Genomic DNA, 20,962 nt, shown 5'->3' on the forward strand with positions numbered 1-20,962 from the left:
ACGTAAAAATTTTAAAGGAATCTTAACAATCTTCTAAGTGTTGTTTACTTGATTTTTTCTCATTGTTTACTGCCAAAACAACTGATTAGATACCTTCCTTGGATTATTATGAAGATGTCTGTCAGTTTATCTCAAACGTAGTCTTCCATTGAAACATTTTCAATGACTGTGGTTTCTCATTGTTTAAATAATAAAACAAATTTTAATCTTCATCATATCTACCCCTAATTGAACTTAGAACATGTATTTACACTTTTGTTAGAGAGATAAACATGCTTTAAAGGGAGATTTATATTCTATAAAGTCACGATGATGTAGGAAGGGGTCGGGTTAAATCAGCGTTTAAAAGAGTTTGATCGAGCGTAGTCTGCCAAGAAAAATACGTCCGCATGGAATGTGTATTTCGAAACCAGATTAATCTAGTTTCAGTATATCTCTTTATAGTTTGCCTTCAAAATAGTATGCTTGCATTTTGTCAAGACTTTTTTATTCCCTGTTTGTTGTTCGATTTGCTAGTTTACCGAAAATATTTTATATGAAGTAAAACGTGTTAATTGGAGACGAATCTAAAGGGTGATACAGTCGGGCTATTTTCAAAATAAGAATTTTTATTCATACATGTACATAACGTTTAATTCCCTCGTTGCATTTTTACAAATTTTGCGTCATATATATATATATATTTATATATATATATATAAAATGACATAAACTGAATAAAGTTGGACATAATTTGTATACTAGTATTAGGCACATAATTATATTTGAAAGAATTTCATTAATAATATATACATTTTAAATTCATTTATATATGTGGAGCATATCTAAACGTCAATTAAGCCACTTCAAAGGAAACGGAATCTTAACCATTCCATACATTTATGACGTATACTTATTATATTAAGAAGTTCATTCTGTAGAATGTGTTATGCATATCACGCGAGTACGTAAATATTTGACATATTTCAACATAAATATACATCGAAAAAATATTCGTAACATAATTGATGGTATTGAAATGTTTCTGTTTTTTACAAAACATAAGAATAACTAACCAAAAATAAAGATACGATGGGGTATAGATCAAACAGTTATATTCAAGACAAGTACATACTGCCTATAATACTGAATAATAGTCCATGTTGACACTGCATGCTTGTGCTAAAAGGAAAATGTGATAGTTCCGTTACTCTCTCTCGATCGAACGACGAAAATTCTCTTAGGTTACGGATGATTCAAACTAAACCATCTACAATAATCAAAGGCGAAAGGTCATTTATCCACATGCACGGCATGGAAAAACTGAAGAAAAAAAAACAAATATGTTCAAAATATAATGAATTATTTGCAATCGGTGTGCAACTATTGTGCAAATTTAAAAAAAGTAAAACTGTTTGATTTATTTTATCCTTATCACCATATCAGCCCGAGTTTAACTTAATTACAGTCTTATTTAAATCAATTAAATATTAATATTTATTCATACAATTCATATATTCAGAAACAAATTTGATATTAGCATTTGATTGATTTTTTTGTCAAAATATCAAATAAGGCAATCACGAGCAATTTATTTTTTATCAGACTACACTGAATAAACTGTTCGAAGGCATGTTTTAAATAAATGTCTCCATTTATTCATACTAGTCTACATATCTAAGATATTTTCACTCTTGTTGCTTTGAAGTTCAGGGTAAATAATCAAAGAAAAGTTTTGAGGACATCTAAGGCATGCGTAGCGAATACTTTACATTTTAATTCTAAATTAGAAAAAAAATGTATGCAATTTATTTAAATTTTTACAAAATTTCATCAATTTATCATACTCATATATTTGACAAAATGAAACATTTATTTTAGTTTTTTTACCATTAACCCCATTCCTATCAGCTGTAATATAATTTGCAAAGAGCCACCCATCCACTACTCCTTCATAGCGGACGAATGGTAAACTTAATCGTATCTATATGTATCCACCCGTATAATAACATTGGACAAGAATTTTAACACCTATATGTTGTATGACCTCCACCAGCAGTCCATATAGAATGTATATATAGCTCTAAACATTACACATTACCGTAAAATCAATTCAAATGGTTCATTTTAAGAAAACTCAAGATAAAACAAGTAAAACCAGCAACACATTAGAGGACAGATACAACCATTTGAGTGTAGAAGCTTCTGGCTCAAAAAGTTAATGTCAAGGGTCAATCAAGATCCTTAAGTCGAAAATAGACACACAACATCATGGTCTAAAGAAATAGGACGAACAACCACAAACACATCCACGAAAACAACACAAAAACCCGAAGAAAAGTGATATATTGGTCTAGTTATAGATCCTCTCCCAACCACGACTGGAAACCATACTTTTTTTAACTCTCACTTATACAGTGCACATTGCGAAGCACACTATACTCCTCCAACGACTCCAGATAATGAACAGCATTACTAAATCATAATATGTATAATATATATGTCATAAATTGGTATATATATCATTTTACTGGGGCAAATGTAAAGTATTAAGAAAAACAAAATCATCCAATTTACAGTTCAAAATACAGTCGTAAATGTCAAAACGATTAATTTACTTGTCATATATATATATCTTTTCAATCTAAGTGATACAGAATTTATTCATAAACATTTCATTTGTATGTAAAATGTAAAAACACATATAATTTAAGTAAGTTTTAATCATTTTACAGAAACATAATATACATTTAAGCACCGGTTTTTTCAGTAAAGAAAATTATACCGCATCATCTCGCAGAAATATAAGGCACAATTCATAGAGTTCAATGACCTAACTTTTAATATATAACAGTAAAGTAAATTGCCACTGGACGTTCAGCAACCAACAATCAATCAATTACATATTTGGAGTAACGTTAAGTTCTTTTAAGGAATATGTTCTTTAGCTATACAGGCTCATGGAGACTCTTGTCTATCATACCTGTCTATAAATGCCATTATTACATTATTGATGACATAACTCTGAAATTTCATCAAAAGTAAATGTTTATGGACAAAGTAAAAGTACATTCATATCAACTGTACATGAAAACGATCTTGTGTATTTAAAGCATTATACTGATTAAATACCGAGAAAATGAGCAGATAAAACCCCTGGGTAGGAACAATTACATAGATTTAAGTAAAAAATGTACATTTACAAAAATATCACCTTTTATTTAATAAAACCCTAAATTTGAGAATTACTTAAGTATTGTGAATATATCACTCTGATCAGCTTTTCGGGAAATTCTGTATCACGACTTTGTGACGCAGAAACGATTGATCCGGCCTTAAATCAGCAAGCTTCCAAGACATTTAAAGAACTATGACTTGGATGAAGAGAACACACTTAAATTGTCAGTCTTTTTGGAATGAAGATATAAAAATGATCAAAATCTCTCTTTCTATTGCTATCGTATTATAATGTCCACTTTTATTTTAATTATTTCTACCAATCCTTTTTTTAATGTTTATTCTGCATGCAATTTATTGTTCTTTATCTTTGAGTAACTTAGTATTTTATTTCAGATAGAAATAAATAATATTTTTTAACGATTTCATTCGATGCTAAAATTTAAAAAGAAAATGTAAAATATTAATACTGTTTAAAATTACCTTCAACATCAATACATATGCCTCGAATAACTTTTTTAGTTTATAGCTGCATATACAATTGAAAAAAGTTTAAGTATATTGTTGAACCGGACCGTATTTATATATATAATATTGTTCAAACTGTACGTTTCCCCAACATTACGAATTGTTACGGTGAGTCAAATACAGAGAAAATCACACCTACATATATATATTTCATTTCGTTTGAAAATGGGTTTTCCCGTTTGGTATTTGTATTAATTATATATAGATGGAAACTAGTGTAACTAGTTCTGAAACTAGTTCTGCAAGAGTATGTACTATTTATAAAGTTTGATGGTACGTGCACAAGGCACGAGAAAAGTTTTGGCGGTTTCTACGGGTGGGGTTTTATGGTACTATATAAAGTTTGGCATTTAAATGTATTAGTATCGAAGGTGCTCGCAGTTACGTCGAATCGTCACGAAGTTAGTCACATTAGTATATATACAGTGGCTGCTATGTTTATTACATGTATTTATATATGTTGGTTGTATAAAAGAAACCTGTATTATAAAGTTTAATAAAATAATGTATCGCAAGAGAAGATAATATGTTACTGCGAGCAACTAATCCTATTTCTGTGTTTGTTTTGTTTAAAGCCTATTGAATTTAGAGTAGAAATACTTTAAATTCGGACGAGCAGGGCGAGGGAGAATTTAAATTTCTAGTACTATTACACTACATTATAAGTGTTTACATTTCATAAAACTTTAACACATAATTTAACAACATATCTAAAGCACCACATTCGATTGAAGGGCATGACACCCATCAACCTCCAATAGTGATTTCAAGAGTCGTCTTTTTGACTGCTTTGCGAGATGTACAAATATGCAGACACGTTACGTCGGAATATTAATTGAAGGTTAAATTAGTGTCCTCGTATAGGGCGATTGCTACGCTATTTGCACATTAATAAACCCATACAGAATCTCGTGTATGGGGGTCCATAGTTGGGCTCTACAACACTATATAACCCCCATTTCGTACAGACGTTGCTGCGTATTCATACATCCCGCACGGCCAAACAGATGCTCCTTCTTTAACATTAGTTTTACTGTATGTCGGTAAGGAGAAATGTAAATTTTTCTGTACCCAACTCAAACCTTAAATAAACTTAGAACTTTTGTTATTTACAGGCAGTCGTATATAAAGCATTAAACGACTATGTCTTTACATAATAATAAAAAAGGAGATGTGGTATGATTGTCAATGAGACAACTTTTCATCAGAGACCAACATGACGCCACAGAAGTTAACAAATATACAAGCTAGTGTGCGGCTTTCAACAATGAGCAAAACCTATATCGCATAGCAAGCTATATAAAGGACCCGACATGACAAATGTAAAGCAATTCAAATATTAATAATTCAGGACAAGACAATTCGAATTTTACAGGAGTCTTTTCGCTCAATATTCTTTACGTTTTTAAATGACATGCAGGAGTCTCTTTTCTCTGGATTGTCTTGGTTCTTTTGACTGACACGAAAGTCTTTGCTGCACAGTCTTGGTTCTTTTGACTGACACGAGTGTCTTTGCTGGAAAGTCTTGGTTCTTTTGACTGACACGAGTGTCTTTGCTGGACAGTTTTGGGGTTTTTTTTACTGACACGAGTGTCTTCGCAGGACTGTGTCGACTGTTTTTGGTGAAAGGAGTCCGTTCGCCGGATATCGTGATTGTTTCTTTTTTCCTCTGCATTTTAATGTATTCAATAAATCTATATCAAAATGTAAATTTATATTTATCTGCATATCTATTAATTCTTGTCGTGAACTTTGATTTATCTATAAATGTCATATATTATGAAAGTTTTACAAATCAATAAAAACTTGGCACACAATTTATAAAACCCACCTTATCGACAACAGGTAAAAACTACTTTTCCTTGTTCGAAGTAGAATGAAGTGTGGTCCGTTATTCTATGATAGACGTTTGAACATTAATACCTTTAAATTTAACAGGTAAAATTTGGTATTGAAGTTTAAATTTTAGTTCGATATTTAAATTGAGAACACTCACACGTAAAGCATAGAGAAGGGTATATTTTCCATTCAAAGGATCGAAATGAAATAATATGAAAAACAAAAAAAATTGGAAACTTGAGAAAAGTATATCTTATTTGTAAAAGATTGTTGCTTGGGAATTATTAGTAATATATATCTAATATCAAAACAGGATAACATAGGCTTGAATAAAACTAGAGAGATTCACATAATTCCGGAACAGTATTTGGTGTTGATTACATAGATTTTCAAGGATAGAAGTGTGAAATTAACATATTGTGATAAGTATTGTGATATTGACAACATTCATTATTAAGATCATTCATAAAATGCCACCTGGACAGGTGTATCCATCTTTGTTTTAATTATCAATATCATAACTAATTTACATGATATCGTCTGTCGAATAATGTCACAATACTATCTACCTGCTGTAGAGCTGTAGAATCGATCAATGACTTTGATTGTTGTCAATTTCATCAACTCAGCACATTAATTAACTCCTGTGAGAGTATCCAGTTGAGAAGTATAGCGACAATTTGTATTAAAATGGGATGTATTATTTAATTTACATGGTTGTGCTATGGAAGAATACGTCAAGAGGAATTACGAGAAAAGAAAATCAGGAACTGCTCATAGCAAGTTCCCAGTCTGGGATTATAGGTATGTAGTCAAAAGATTTTAATATAACTTTTATTAGAATTCAGTCTGAAGGGGGTTCGATGCTGACCGGTAATTTCGTTTGTCCGGGAAGTTCGTTCATTCATGATGTTAACGAACGGTCATACGGGACGAACGAAACGAACGGTCTTGAGGAGCAATTGAGAAGGAAAAAACACGAAAGAGTACCCGTCTTTATTGTGTACATATTACAGAATCGAAATTTGTCAAGGATAATTGGCATGGATGTATTTATACATATGTATGTATAAAAAGTCATTTGTTCTTTAAGCCGAAATTATAAATCTATTCTTTAACGGTACTTTTAGAAAACGGATTACTTAATTTTCAATCATATTTATTTCATTAATCTTATTAACCTATTCAAGGGTTTAAGGTTTTATTATTTTCTTATTATATTTTTATTTAATTAATACGTTTTACATTTTAATCTATGCCGTTTCCGAATTTAAAAATAAGTATACAGCACTTTAAAAAGATATGCATTTAACATTGGGCTTCCTAAATATACATGTGCGGTTGGCTCCTCTTGGATGTGTGTATATTACTGGATCGTTCTATGTATGACTGTAATATCGATGTTTGTCATATCATAGATATATATGGCTTATAGATCTGTTATCTATCTCTAAAGATGCCTATAATATTAGCCAGAAAGTAAAAACAAAAAACGAACCAATAGATGTCTTTTCGTTTTTTCCTTTAAGTTTTTTTTCACAATTTGGGTTGCTGTATTATTGACGCGTATTATGTATCTTCTTGTATCCATAGTCAGAATTCTTAAAAAAAAAAAAAAACCATCTACAAAATTAAATACAGATGGACTCCTAGTACATGTAAATATACAACTTTGTATTGATTTATACCATTCTTCTGAACTGTTTAACAAAAGTACCAATACACTACATTTCAAGAGTGTTTATAATAAAGGATCAATAAAACTTTTAATAGATATATAGTAAAAACAAATGTTTACAAAATTAAATACACCATATAGAAACGCGCTATTTGTAGACACAGGTGTGTTAGTTTACTCATTACAGTATAGGCCAACCTGGCATTTTCAACTTCGTGACCCAATCCGGTCAAACTTTTGTATTGTTTATCATAGAAAGTTTTCCAATCAACCCACCTTATATTCTCTAAAACGTTTACCACTTTTAGGATCTTCTTATCGGTTTAAGTAAAACAATCCGCTTCCTTTTGTTTACTTGGTATAAAAATTAAATTTTATTGCTATCAAATTCAACAAGAATCAAAGCGAAGTTTGTAAACATTTACATTTGCTTTGAAATATCCAATATCATCGAACACTTTTCTCACAAAGGTAGTTGGTTTATGGTTTCCATGTATAAAGGGTATAAACCTAACAAACCTTGAAAATGATTAGATGGAATAAAGGGAGAACATTTCCTACAATCCGATCAATCAGATTAACAGTACGAAATATTTAGTTCAAACAACTTTTTTAAGTTTGAAGCAATAAAAACTTTGAACATTATTGTTTTAAACCAATACAAATTTCACTATGAAATACCATCATACTTTATATATTTCTGGTACTTAAGACTATATTTCAGACATATTCTTAATAAAAAAAGATACTGAATGTTTTAATTCAATTAGTTTATCCATGGAATGCCTTCGGTAGCATGAACAACTTCCCTAGACAGCTTGTAATACGGTGTGGACAATTGTCCATTTTGTAGACCGATTCTATGGATGTCCATTCGTGGTGTACTTGTGTTGTTGGTTTGCTGTCTAATTGACATTTACAATCCTTTCCTTCAGTTAACTCCAAGACTCGTAGCTGTTGCCAACTCATTGCTGCTTTATAAGTTTACTGTGTACATGAATTAAGTATTGCCGGATAAAAATGTTGTTTTAAGCCTATTTATTTGGAAATCCTTCAACATGTTCTTGTTCGATTGTCTGTGAAAAAAACGGATGTTTTAAATTAACAAGAAAGATGTAATCCGTTAATTTTTAGAGTAGAGTGAAATGTTTTGGAACAATAAGACTACATTAAAAAAAATACACCAATGTGTGACACATCCAGATAGCATACATCAAAAATAATAAATGGATTAAAATAAAGTGGTGTTGCACTTTGAAAAAGAAGTATCAGGAAGTAGCATCTATTCGGAATAGAAAACTCCTTCTTGCAAGTAACACATTGTCTATCTAAGTGTTTACTAATTTACTATGTTTATGAATGAATCACCGAAGCATATGTATATATAGTTGAAATAAATAAAAGTCTAAATTGAAAAAAAATAAATTACACGTCAATAAAATTTTACATTCATACTACATTTTAATTTCATATATTAGTCATTTTGTTTACGTTAAATGATCTTCATATATCAGAACATTTAGAAGTCTTTATTTACACTAATTATATATCCCTTGTTGAATCATTTATGGCAAATTAAAGTTTTATACGGGTATTGTCCGCCGACAAAAAAGTGCGGAGATTGGAAGTACGATTCAGACATATTGGGGTTTACCTGGCACCAGGCGCTTTTGCGTTTATTGATTGAGTTCTGGTGCATCATCATTGCATTGTTGCTGAACAACAGACTTAGTGGAACATTTAATGAACCATTTTAAAATTAAATGTAAATTGTTAATTTTTATTTATTTATTTATTTATCTTTGTTTTTGGTTATTTGGGTTTAATTTAAACAATGAATGTAAATGTATTGTTTAAAAGACAAATCTATAAGATAAAGTCTACATGATTAAAGATAATTCACATTTAATTATATCTATATTTTACATATCTTTAGGCTTGTTTATCAATTGGTCTACTTGATTAAACTTCAATTCGATAAACTCGATCGTATCACCTATTGAAGTGTCCACTAGTAGCCCTGCGGAATATGTTTTTATTGACACAAAATCTGTGAATCGCCCTTTTTATCAGCCCACTTAGACACTAATATTTGTATCTGAACATGAAAACCCTAGAGATTATTCACATCACAACTTTGAATACGGTGATCGTTGTTTACTTAGCCTGGTTTATAGTTTATAGTGGACCAGTATCTTTCGATATCCGTCGGGTCATTACGTCAAACATTATTTTCATATTTGGTTTGGTAGTATACCTATGAAAGTTTCGACAACAAAAGCATTGACTCGTCAATGACATTTTCTTAATTATTCCCCCAAAAAAATAATAATTCCTTGGTATTGAAAATGTCAAATCGTTCCGTGTCTAATAAGTGTTTGAGTACGTGAAGCTTTTGAAGATTGCAAATAAACATTGATGAGATTTTGATCGAAAAGATATTAATCGCATGTAATTAGCTTCCTAATATGTCATTAAATGGCTAATTACTTTTATACCGAATTCTTTATATACAACTTAGTTTGTTTTCTCATTTTTAAGAATTACATTTTGGTATTGCCATAGAAGCAGTCCTAAGTTCCTTGTTCGATATATGATCTTTTAATTGCTCATAGAAATTAATTGAAACCACAGTATTCTAACAAATAAAAGATATAAAGCAATTTATTTTTTAAATATTTTGTATACTTATTTCAAGTCGCTTTGTGCATTAGTATTAACACAAAGCGGAATGCTTACAAGGTAGGGCCAATATCTCCTGCAAGTCACTCACAAGGTAAAAATCTCAAAACTTGGCATCACAGGACGTCGCTAACCAAAATCATCGGAAATAACTTGTACATACGATATACAATATATACAAATGTAAAGCTTTACTTCCAACAGAATTTTCGTTTTTGTTAAGGTAGTAGGATGTCCTCCCTTAACATTTTGTGTATATACTCAACATTTACCAAATCTGTCAAAATTACGTTTTGTGGGCGTTAAATTTTTGGTGATCGGAAAGAAACTAGACATACTATTGGAAGTACACAAATTGAGCTATGAGATTATGAATTAAAGTTAGGATTGAAATAAAATCTGGAAAAATTGATCCTACCCCATTGAACTCTTACTTTATTGACATTTACAAATCAATTAGTTGAGATAGTTATTCAAAGTCTATGTTTATGGCATGTAATAAACAGTTTTCAATTGACAGAAAAGTGGTTTTCGGTTCTTCGTCTTTCATCCTATGACCGCAGTGAGGTCAATACATGAAAGGTGACACATTTTACTGCAATTGCTAGAACTAAAAAAATATAGGTGGTGGAACAAGGGACAATCATGCGCTACTCCGTTTCTCAAAGCTAGTACACAACTATGTTATTGTTCCATTTTTAGCTTAAACTGAAAACTATCATTAAATTTTTTTGGTTTTACTCCGTTCTAAAAAGTCTGCAGCTTAATTAAAAACCTTTTCTTTACTTTGTTATGTCACCTAGAAACCATTCGGACTTTAAAACCTTTCGGATTATTATAATGTTGGAAACATATTTTACTATGATTACATTTTAGTATAAGTGGGCAATTCTGCACATTTGCTTTAACATCAAATGGACCGGCGACTTGTCAAAGAATTATTGGAGGAAAAAGCCATTAGCCTAGATAAATTAAACCAGACAAGCATGAAAACAATTACATCTTTATCTATTTAAATCGAAAACATATCTGAAATCTCTCTAAGTGGTAAACTAAATTCAGTTTATGGTTATGATAACACGTCCATCTATACACAGTTCAATGTTGAAAGGTCTTCTCGAATGGTGAAGACATAAAGAATGCTTAAATTGATGTCTATTTTATTCATATTCGAAATCAACAATTTAAATTTAATTTTAATCAAATGATGAAATGTAAGAGTCATCAAACCTAGTGTAATAAAATAAAGAATACTTAGATTTTTGAATTTATGGGACCATTCAATACGTAACCTAATAATACGTTAGAAAGACATTTATCAAACCTACAACATCCTGACTTTCATTTCGGAATTACTTTGATTATAGAGATAAATGTTATAAAAAGGACATAAACGTTTCTTAAAGTACGAAATAGCTAAATGTAACATCAAGATGTCGTATTGAATTTTAGTTCGAATAATGGAGTTAAGATTGCCGAATAAATATCATTTTGGGGCTAAAGGTAAAATGTGTACCTTCTTTAAACACAACTATTAGGCAAGAGAAAACTTATGAATATATGCCTTAAAATATATAAGCCTAGAGAAATACATTAAACAATAACAAAATTGAGCGTTCGTTGACACTTTCATCACACCATTTTAACTTTAAAATATGTTTACTTTCAAGATTTTTCTATATTTATAGTACATCTTTTAAAGTGTTACAATGACTGTATTAAGCCTCAATTTCCCATTGGAACTGACTCTAAAATAAATATGCTGTCTAGAAAGCAGACACTGTTGTTTTAGTTTCAAATGAACTTTGCAGTGGCTCAAATTAACTTCAAACGAAACGATATTTCTGTAGTCATAATAGTCCCGATGGGATCTTGTGAGAGATCCAATGTTACATATGGGAACCAAATTACACAAGATAAATTAGGAGTGAAATGTTTCAATGCAAAGATATCTCTATTGTTGTAAGGTATGAATGTATAAACCTTTTGAACTTCGCTACTGTTTTCTCTAAATATTTATGTTTAGTCATATACTTTGCCTGTTGTTTAAGGCTTGTGGTATAAGCAAATAGATTAATTAAAAAAAGAGCATGATATTCTTTTATTTACACTGTATTCTTACTTTTTATGATCTCGCCAATTCTCTTTCTGTTTATTTGGCTTTTCGTTTTCAAACATTTTTTTGCATTGATGACGTCGCTATTTTGAAGATATATTTTCATTAGTGCAATATCATGGAATATTGCATGCTAACTTTTCTTGGAGTTATTATGTTGCCATACAATAAATTGATATATTTTTATGACGCAATACATCATATCACAACACTACCAAATAGGAGGAACGATAGACTAGCCTTTCTTTTTTTCTGTTTGACTTTCATGCGGAAGACAAGGAAAAAATTTATGCAGACATGGCGAAAGGACTTAAATAGAACATCAAATTATACGGCGCTTTCCATGGATGTATCCGTCCAGTATTGATTGCAGGCCTAGCCACTGCATTTCGTTTGCTTCTGCAGTTAGTATAAACTATATGTATTGGTAATTAGCTGAATTGACACAAAAGATACCTTCACAGTGTTGGTTAAGGCATCTTTTTGTTTAAATTTCAACAATAGCGTCTTTTTTACTACCTGTTTGCTCATCAACCGGAGAGCACGATTTTCATTTCAAAATCACATTGTCTTATGTCTCCTCCGGGTCTCAAACCAGTGACCTCTGTATTTCAAGTCAGCGCTTTAACCGACTGAGCTAAAGAAGTACTTCCCTAGCCCAACCGCATATGGCTGGCTATGTATCTACTACATGTACTCCGGGAAGCAAACCCCTCACAATATAGTGCAATAACGTTCGTGTTATAATGGCATCTTGATTAGTTTGACCTACAACATAGCATGTATGATAAGTACTCACTATAATCCCATAAACAACTTTATTGACTAAAAAGTAGTTTTGTTGTAGTAAAATGTCAAATGACCCGTTTTCCATCAAATTTATGAGCGGTTTAATATTGAGATCGCCGGCGATTAGAGTAATTCTTACCAGGTGCAAAAAGTCATCATATCATTTTGATCTAAAATTGTTATTTTCTTTTTTCAAATGGTCATTTATTATTGCAAATTTAAGAAATTTATTACCTTAAAAGCAGGAGAGCATAAAATTTGATTTCACTATCTTGAATAAGGGCGAGATATGGCGAAACGACAAACAACAATATAAACACCCGATAGAAGACATTCAAAACCGAGAAAATTTGATACATGAAAGCGACACGAATTTGCATAATGTTCCTAGATTTTAAACAAAGCTAATGGCCTTAGATTTAAACAATAGACAGGATTCTGTTACAAAATTCATTATTTGTTATCCGGAACAGTTCAATCCTATCAAAACTTTGTGCAGTATAGTTGATTAAGTTTTGCAATAAACCCTAATAATTTGAAAAGAAGCGAGATTGTAAGATAAAATTCAAATTATCTAAAAGTAAATATCAATATCAATCAAGTTCTCTCAAGTTCTTATATGATAAGTATATCTAAATAATTTAAATCTAATATAGGTTTAACAAACAATTAAAGTTCAATCTGATAAAGTTACAACTTGACAAGTTTACAATTTATGAAATAAATGGAACCAAAAAGAGTTATATATATTTTCAAGCATATTGAAATTTAAAATAGTTAAATTTCCATATGCTGGGGAAATCGGAAATTAGAACCGGTAATTATTCGCTATCGTATCAATCTTTGTAACGAGGTAGCCGAATAAGAAAAAATATGTTTATATGTGAAAACATCACTGTGTAATAATTGATTAATTGTTGCTTGCTTAACAACCAGTGGCAAATATTTCATGCATATTCAGGACAATTGGGATAATTGTTTAAAACACGTTTGAAATGATTTTATAATTTGTTTTTTTTCTCTCTCCTGTTCACCGAATTCTAAATGTTAATTGATATTTGCATAACATTTGCACATCAGTTACATGTACTACTGAGCAAGAAGAGTGGCCCTATAACTGACCAGTGAACTTCCTTTTGTACTGAATTTCCAGAAGTGCTTAAACACACCCGGCATTCCCGTTTTTTTCTTGTTTTTATTTGGTGGCAGATATCTTTAGATTTATGTTGTGGTTTATTTGTGTTGTTAGTTAACTGGGTGAACATAGTGAGAATATAGTTGACCCCAGGTCTGCTTTCGTGTACCTTACGTATAATCCATGCAAAATTCAGTTGAAACATTTTTTTCTGGAATCATGCAGTCCTTAATTTATCTTAAATTGGTTACCAAGGACACGATGGCTATGTAGAACTGAACATTCATTACAATGATACTTATTCAGTGGAATTACCATTCAATATATATAAACCAGCATCAATCTTGTTAAGTATGTTTTTAAAGTATAATCAATATACAGGGACGATTTTTTGTTCTAAAATGGATCAATTTGTTGATAGACCAAATTTTATTCCATGTTTGTAAGGGCATGTGATAAAAAAGAGGTAATACAGTGATTTTTCTTTATAGTTTTGACACGAAATCAATTTCAATTGGCCCTCTTAAATTATGCACAGAAAATATACCTTTATACTCAAGTTTTTATTTAAGCATCATATGGAAGCTAACAATGTAAAAAAAGTATTGATTTTCAAAAACAGTTTAGTGGATAGTTTCCATATGTATACTTTTTAGCAATAATTGGCAAATGGTGTCCGTGAATAGTTGAACTCCCAAACTGATATATACTGAATATATAAAAATAACTATAAGGTACAATTATTACATTCATGTGTGAACAATACAATAAAATTAACTTGGAGGACTGACTTTCACATTTACTTTGATAAATTTTTATATCATGTTTTTTTAATATATCAATATTTGACGAGTTAAATAGTTGATCAAATTTATAGGTATTAGAGTTTGACCAACAGTGCTATGGTAAAATGTCCTTCTTTTTGACTCAAATGTTCTACAATTCATAATGTAATGGTACTCGTCACCAATGTCGTAAGAGTCACAGAGACGGCAGACTGTCTTCTCTCAGTAATCCCTGCCTTTACAAGAGATCGAAACGCTATGTGTGATAGAAAAATCAGCTCGGATATGATCTGTTGGTAAATAAATGACTATTATTAAACCAACCTATAGTCCGTTCCTATTGTTAACGGTTTCCAATTACCCCTTTGTGTACATTTTTGTATTTTATTTTGTCATGAATTGTCGTAATCTTACGCGTTAGATATATCAAATATTTAAGTAGGTTCCGTGATATCTTTGCATAGACATAAATATTTATGATTATCATAAATTTAACGAAAAACATATATACTTATATTAACAATCTACTTCACAATGAAATACTTGTAAAGCTTTAACTTTACAGACTTTATGGACACTCGTGAATGTGATAGTACTCCAGGAAAGATAGGAATTTGTATACTTATCAAATGACGTACTTTTTTTTTATTTGAAAAAAAAATAAGATCTAATTAAAAGTGAACAGGTCTTTAAAGTAGCGTTGACAATTCCTGTTTGAAGTCATAGAAATGAAGATGTGGTATGAGTGCCAATGAGACAACCCTCCATCCAAGTCACAATGTGTAAAAAGTTAACAATTATAGGTCAAAGTACGGCCTTCAACACGGAGCCTTGGCTCACACCGAACAGCAAGCTATAAAAGACCCCAAAATGACTAGTGTAAATCAATTCAAACAGGAAAACCAACGGTCTAATCTATATAAAAAACGAGAAACACTTAAGAACCACATCAACAAACGACAACCACTGAACAACAGGTTCCTGACTTAGGACAGGTGCAAACAAATGCAGCGGGTTTAAACGTTTTAACGTAATGCCTTCTTTTATTCTACTTTGAGATATTTAGTGATATCATATGGTTTATGGTTTAAGACCTCTCGCTTGTAACTATGAATCCATAATATAGAGCGATGACTGCAATAAAAAATCTCATCTATCTATTGTACTATAAACATTTTGGAACATAAGCAATGACTTACTGTGTCGTATTTCGGTGTAAAATAACCATGGAAGCAAATTAACAAAAACCCTTCTTAGACTAAATTTGACATTTAAAGATGAAATTTGCAAAAACGAATCACCTCATCATTTTAAACAGAAATACATGTTATCTAAGATCAACAAAACAGTCCTATGAAATCTATGATTTAGATAACCATCAAATGTTTCATTTACTCAAATAAAATACAAAAGACCAGCTACGACCTTATTTTCGTATTGGCGTTTGTTCAAGATAATCTTTTTAAAATTTCGCCACGTTCACACTTTAAATCATGACATATGATACCGAATTCCACACCCTGTTAAATGTAAGAATATTTTACCGTCATGAAACCACAATATTTAGGACAATTGTTCTGACGGAGAGGCGTGGAGAAGGTGAACACCATCCTTCTAGAATATGGTCAGTCGACGTCTTCAGATAGGTTTTAACAATGACCGAAAGGTGGACAATTGAAAGCATTTAATCACAAATCTGTTGTTCTGTGTCTTATACAGTAACAGCCTGCCACATCGTGGTTTAAGATTGACATTTAGAATTGAATTCTGCACATGAAATCAATTTGTCTCTTTTCAAGAAAACTCTTAAATATCAATCTGTTGTTTGTTAACCGGATATCTATTGTTTAAATTAAGAATACATGAGCATACAGTATGTGATAACAAACAAAATTCTTGGCATCTGAAATATGCTTACAACTCGCGTGTTGGAAATATTGCTTAGTCAACCAGCTTGTTTATGTACGTTATTACTTGTCGTTTTTCGAATCTTTTTTAGCTAATATCAAACTATTGAAATCTAAGAAAGCTAGCTGTTTCAGTTTCTCATAGAAACTCTATTTGTTGCAAATAATGATAGATAAGGGCTGAAAGAATTGGCTTCAAAATAGTCCAATCAGTGTACGATGGAGGTTTGATTATATATATAGTTTTACACTATGTTATGCAAATAATGCATGAGACGTCATACTTGTTTTTTTGTATAATATATCGTCAAGAACTTATATTTGTAACGTTCGAACATTCAGGTGCAAAAATACAATGGTGCATATTCAATAAAGGCTATACTGATGTTATTCACAGTTTAGCTATTCTTACAAACAAGAGGTGACCGAATATATTTTCAGTACACATTTGACAAACAATCAAACAAGTATCTTGGTGCTTCGTCATTCCTTCCAAAGATTGCACCTGTATCATTTGAAATTTGAACTTTTTACTTAACATAATATATAATTATACAAAAAAGACCAGAGTTCAACAGGTTTGACGAAAATGTTTCACTGAGTATGGAGTTATATATATTGCAGGGAACCCTGCTGATATTTTGAGTACTATTCGATTATTAGCATTGTTTGTATCCTGTGGCATATATGCTGCAAAAACTTATAGATTTGAATTAGAAATAGACCATGAAATTAAGTTTCTACACTTCAATTTGACACATTTTTAATTTCCATACTACTCTATAAACACATTCAAATTTTTGTTTACATACGAAATCTGGTTTTCTCAATGCATTAGAATGATCCTTAAGAAAATGACTTTTTAAAATACTCATTATAAATACAGTTTATGCTGAGAAGCTCTCAATAAAGTTAAATACTTAAGAAAAGACTGAATAGCCCATAAAAGCTAACACCAACAATGAACATAACAAGAACTTGTTTATATTTTGTGTATTGAACGATAAGACGATGTAAAGCTGCTTCTAAATGATTTTAATTCTTAATTATTAATACTGAAAATGTGTTTATCTAAGTTAAGCTTTAGATTCAAGTGCCAAATAAAGTAAGCTTTTTGAGTCATTTATGCAGTTGGTGGAAATATAATGTTGGATATAGTGAATTCTGTTGTATGTGGAAATCATACCCTACATTGCAGCAATCAAATAACATTATTTATTTATTTTTATTTTTTTTGGGGGGTGGGGGCTATTTTAGAACCCGGTTTTTACTGAAATTGTATTGTACAGGGTCATAAGAAAAACACTGCATGGAACAGGGTTATTTTTATTTAAAAGAAACCACAAAAATTCAAATCCAAGTCGTGTACAGGCAAGGTCAAATTTTCACCAGATTTCACACTTGATCAGTTGCCCAAACATTTTTTTTGAATTTACGATTTGCAAAGAGTAAATTTTATAGCCAAAATTCTTGAAACTATAACCTCTCATTGTGTTTTATCACTTCGTTTAACGTTATATATATATCGTCAACAAAATAACTTCTGAAAGCCTTTTGAACACTTGAATTTTGTGTCTGTTGATAAAGGAATACATTTAAGTTTTTTTTAGAGTACAACGGCATATTTTGAAATAGGTATTTTGGTACACAACACAATTTTGGTGGCACGATACTGTCAGTGTTCAAAAACTTCTTTAATAGCTTTTATTAACAACACTAATGTAGCACACGCATGCATTAAGAACTTTCTACTGGCCAACGGTCAACCATGTCGCGTCACCAGCAAATGTACGAACAATTATACCTTACTGGCTGAAAGCAATCTCAGCATGAATGTCATTATGGGAGTGTGAAAACTACATTAAATTGGTAAAATTTCAAATTGAGACATACACTTAATCCAAATTAATTATATTTTGTGTTACGTTATATATATTCTCCCAGCAGCAGACCCAATTTTAAACACCCATAGACGGATTCATATGGAGTTACTCTCCTTTCTTTCTTTGCCTGTAACCATAAGATGATTACAGGTTTCGTTTACTAATTGGTATACATATCCTAAGTCTATTATGTATACATATGTATACTTACGCAAACTCCTATTAATCTTATTTAATAAAAACATGACACTAATACTGTTACATTGCAATTTTCCACAATCCAAGCCATAGTTTTAAATCAATTACAGCATTTAAAAAAGCGTATAGAAATGTATTAATTTCATTGAAGTGGAAAATAATAAACGTGAATGTTTTATAATCTACTATATAATGACAGTCTAGTATGCTTCACTAGCATATAGTCCAATACCCTTTAGATATAAAACATTCATATGAACTTCTTTCATGTCGAATGTATAATGTTGCGGAGCATGGTAGATTCTTATCTGCATGTTAAACAAAACATTAGATTTTTATTTAAATGTCCATGCTACTTTGTAAATAGCCCCGAGAATCTCTATAGCATTGGCATGTAGTGGTTTCCTGGTTACCTATTTGTCTCGACCTTGCTGAAGGTCATAGATTCAATCTTTGAACGGGTAGACGCAAACCTCCACGTAGTTTGTCTGTACCAAATCAGGCTATATGAACTATGTGTTTTCGTTGTTGTTTATCTTTGTTTGTACGTCTGTTTTAGCGGAAACTGTTGTAAGTGATAGGTGTGGACTGTAGTGCTGTCAAATAATTTTTATCTAGTTATCCTTTTTATGTATTATCAATTGTTTTGAATGCCTATTTCCTGCTTCCCTGTCAAGGCTGAAGCTTTACTTTAAAATATAGCAAAGATAAGTCTGTTAGGGGTTAGGATGATGTATATAGAAAGTTGTAGCTTGTTTTTTATACGAACCTGTACCTTGTAAGCTTTAGTATATTAAAAAAAAACTTCAAAACCTATATAAGCATAAAATGAAGTAAAATGGTTAAGAACGAAATGAAAATGGGAAAAATGAATTATACATGCCTTAACATTAGATATTGCATTTATAAACGATGTTAACACACCATCTTTACACCTAATCCGTTAAAAAAATCATCAAAGAAATTAGGATAATATGTAAAAGTTTGTACAAAAAAATGTCATGCAAATGAAAAATTACATTTGAAATTTTATCAATTGAAGAAACAAGTTGTATAATGTTTGAAACACGTATAACGTCTGACACAAGCCACTTTTCAACATGTTCTACATGTCAGAAATTGAAAGTTTCTCTTGCATGTTGATCAGACATATATTATAGAACATTAATTTATGCATTGATTACATCACGTCCCGATGTACTGTGTTATGTCACCTTCAGTGGTACAAGGACATACATTTATGTATGCTATACATCTGTACATGTTGAATTCTAATTATTTGAAAGGATGACATATTATATAACTTAATGGTGTATTGAAGGACAAATTTAATCAAACAATCTTTCTGTTTGTTTTTATTCACTACTGTCAGCTTGATACTTTAGACTTATATCAATCAGAAAGCCCCATTCATATTTGTTTTCTTAAATGAAATGCCAGTCACAATTTTTTACATTCTGTTTTCTGATATGACTTATTAAATTTTCTTTTCAATATGTGTAGGATGGTATAAAAGTGGTTTAATTTTCTGGTTTTGTAATGTCCGTCGAACGTAAGATATTCAAAGTATGTGTTGTTTTACAATTAAATTCAAACTCTGAATACATTCACTTCCCCAACGAAAAGAATAGGAATCGAGACTTTTAAAAGGAGAGCAGATACCAAGGGGGACAACAAAACACCATATATAAAAGAAAGACAGACAAACATAGCTAAATCAGAAAAGACGAACAAAAACACAAAAGACGAAGAGACAAACAACTGTTATCAAAACACTAAGCATAAATCGATACCCTTCTGGAGCACCTGATGTCACACCTGTTTTTTTGGTGCCTTTCATATTGCTCTGTCTTTAGTTTTCTATTTCTTTTTATTCTATTGGGCGTGTTTTCTTTTTTTTTTTGCCATGGTCTTGTTACTTTGAATATCCCTTGGTATCTCCCAACTCTCCTTTATTTTTTCTCCATGAAAGAAAAATCTATTTTTTTACCAGTAAATGATAGATGTTAGAAACAGATGGAACTGAAATCTATTGATAAACACTAAGATGTGGTCATGATTCACCAAAAGATAACAATGAATATATGTGTATTTCGGAACTTGAATGAGATTTAGTGCTCATTAACCTTTTTTCGCTTCTCTAAATTATTATGGAGAACAACTTTTCAGACTGAACACTTTTACTAGACAACCGACTTGAATATGATGAAGTGTTTGTAACTGCCCAAACAAAGACTTATAAAACTGATACACCATAAACTAAGTC

The 20,962-nt window shown here is 31.0% G+C and overlaps 1 protein-coding gene across 1 annotated transcript in view; it reads left to right on the forward strand.

The window, feature by feature from the left end:
- The first annotated feature begins 5,537 nt into the window (after positions 1-5,537).
- The window catches only part of LOC127738539 (protein FAM124A-like), a 32,430-nt gene continuing 17,005 nt past the window's right edge, over positions 5,538-20,962 (forward strand). The window contains exon 1 of the mRNA XM_052249822.1: positions 5,538-6,327. Within this exon, the coding sequence (XP_052105782.1) occupies positions 6,248-6,327 (80 nt within the window). The 5' untranslated portion in view covers positions 5,538-6,247. The remainder of the gene's footprint in view (positions 6,328-20,962) is intronic.

The sequence above is a fragment of the Mytilus californianus genome, unplaced genomic scaffold, assembly GCF_021869535.1.
Source record: "Mytilus californianus isolate M0D057914Y unplaced genomic scaffold, xbMytCali1.0.p SCAF_4, whole genome shotgun sequence".
Taxonomy (NCBI): domain Eukaryota; kingdom Metazoa; phylum Mollusca; class Bivalvia; order Mytilida; family Mytilidae; genus Mytilus; species Mytilus californianus.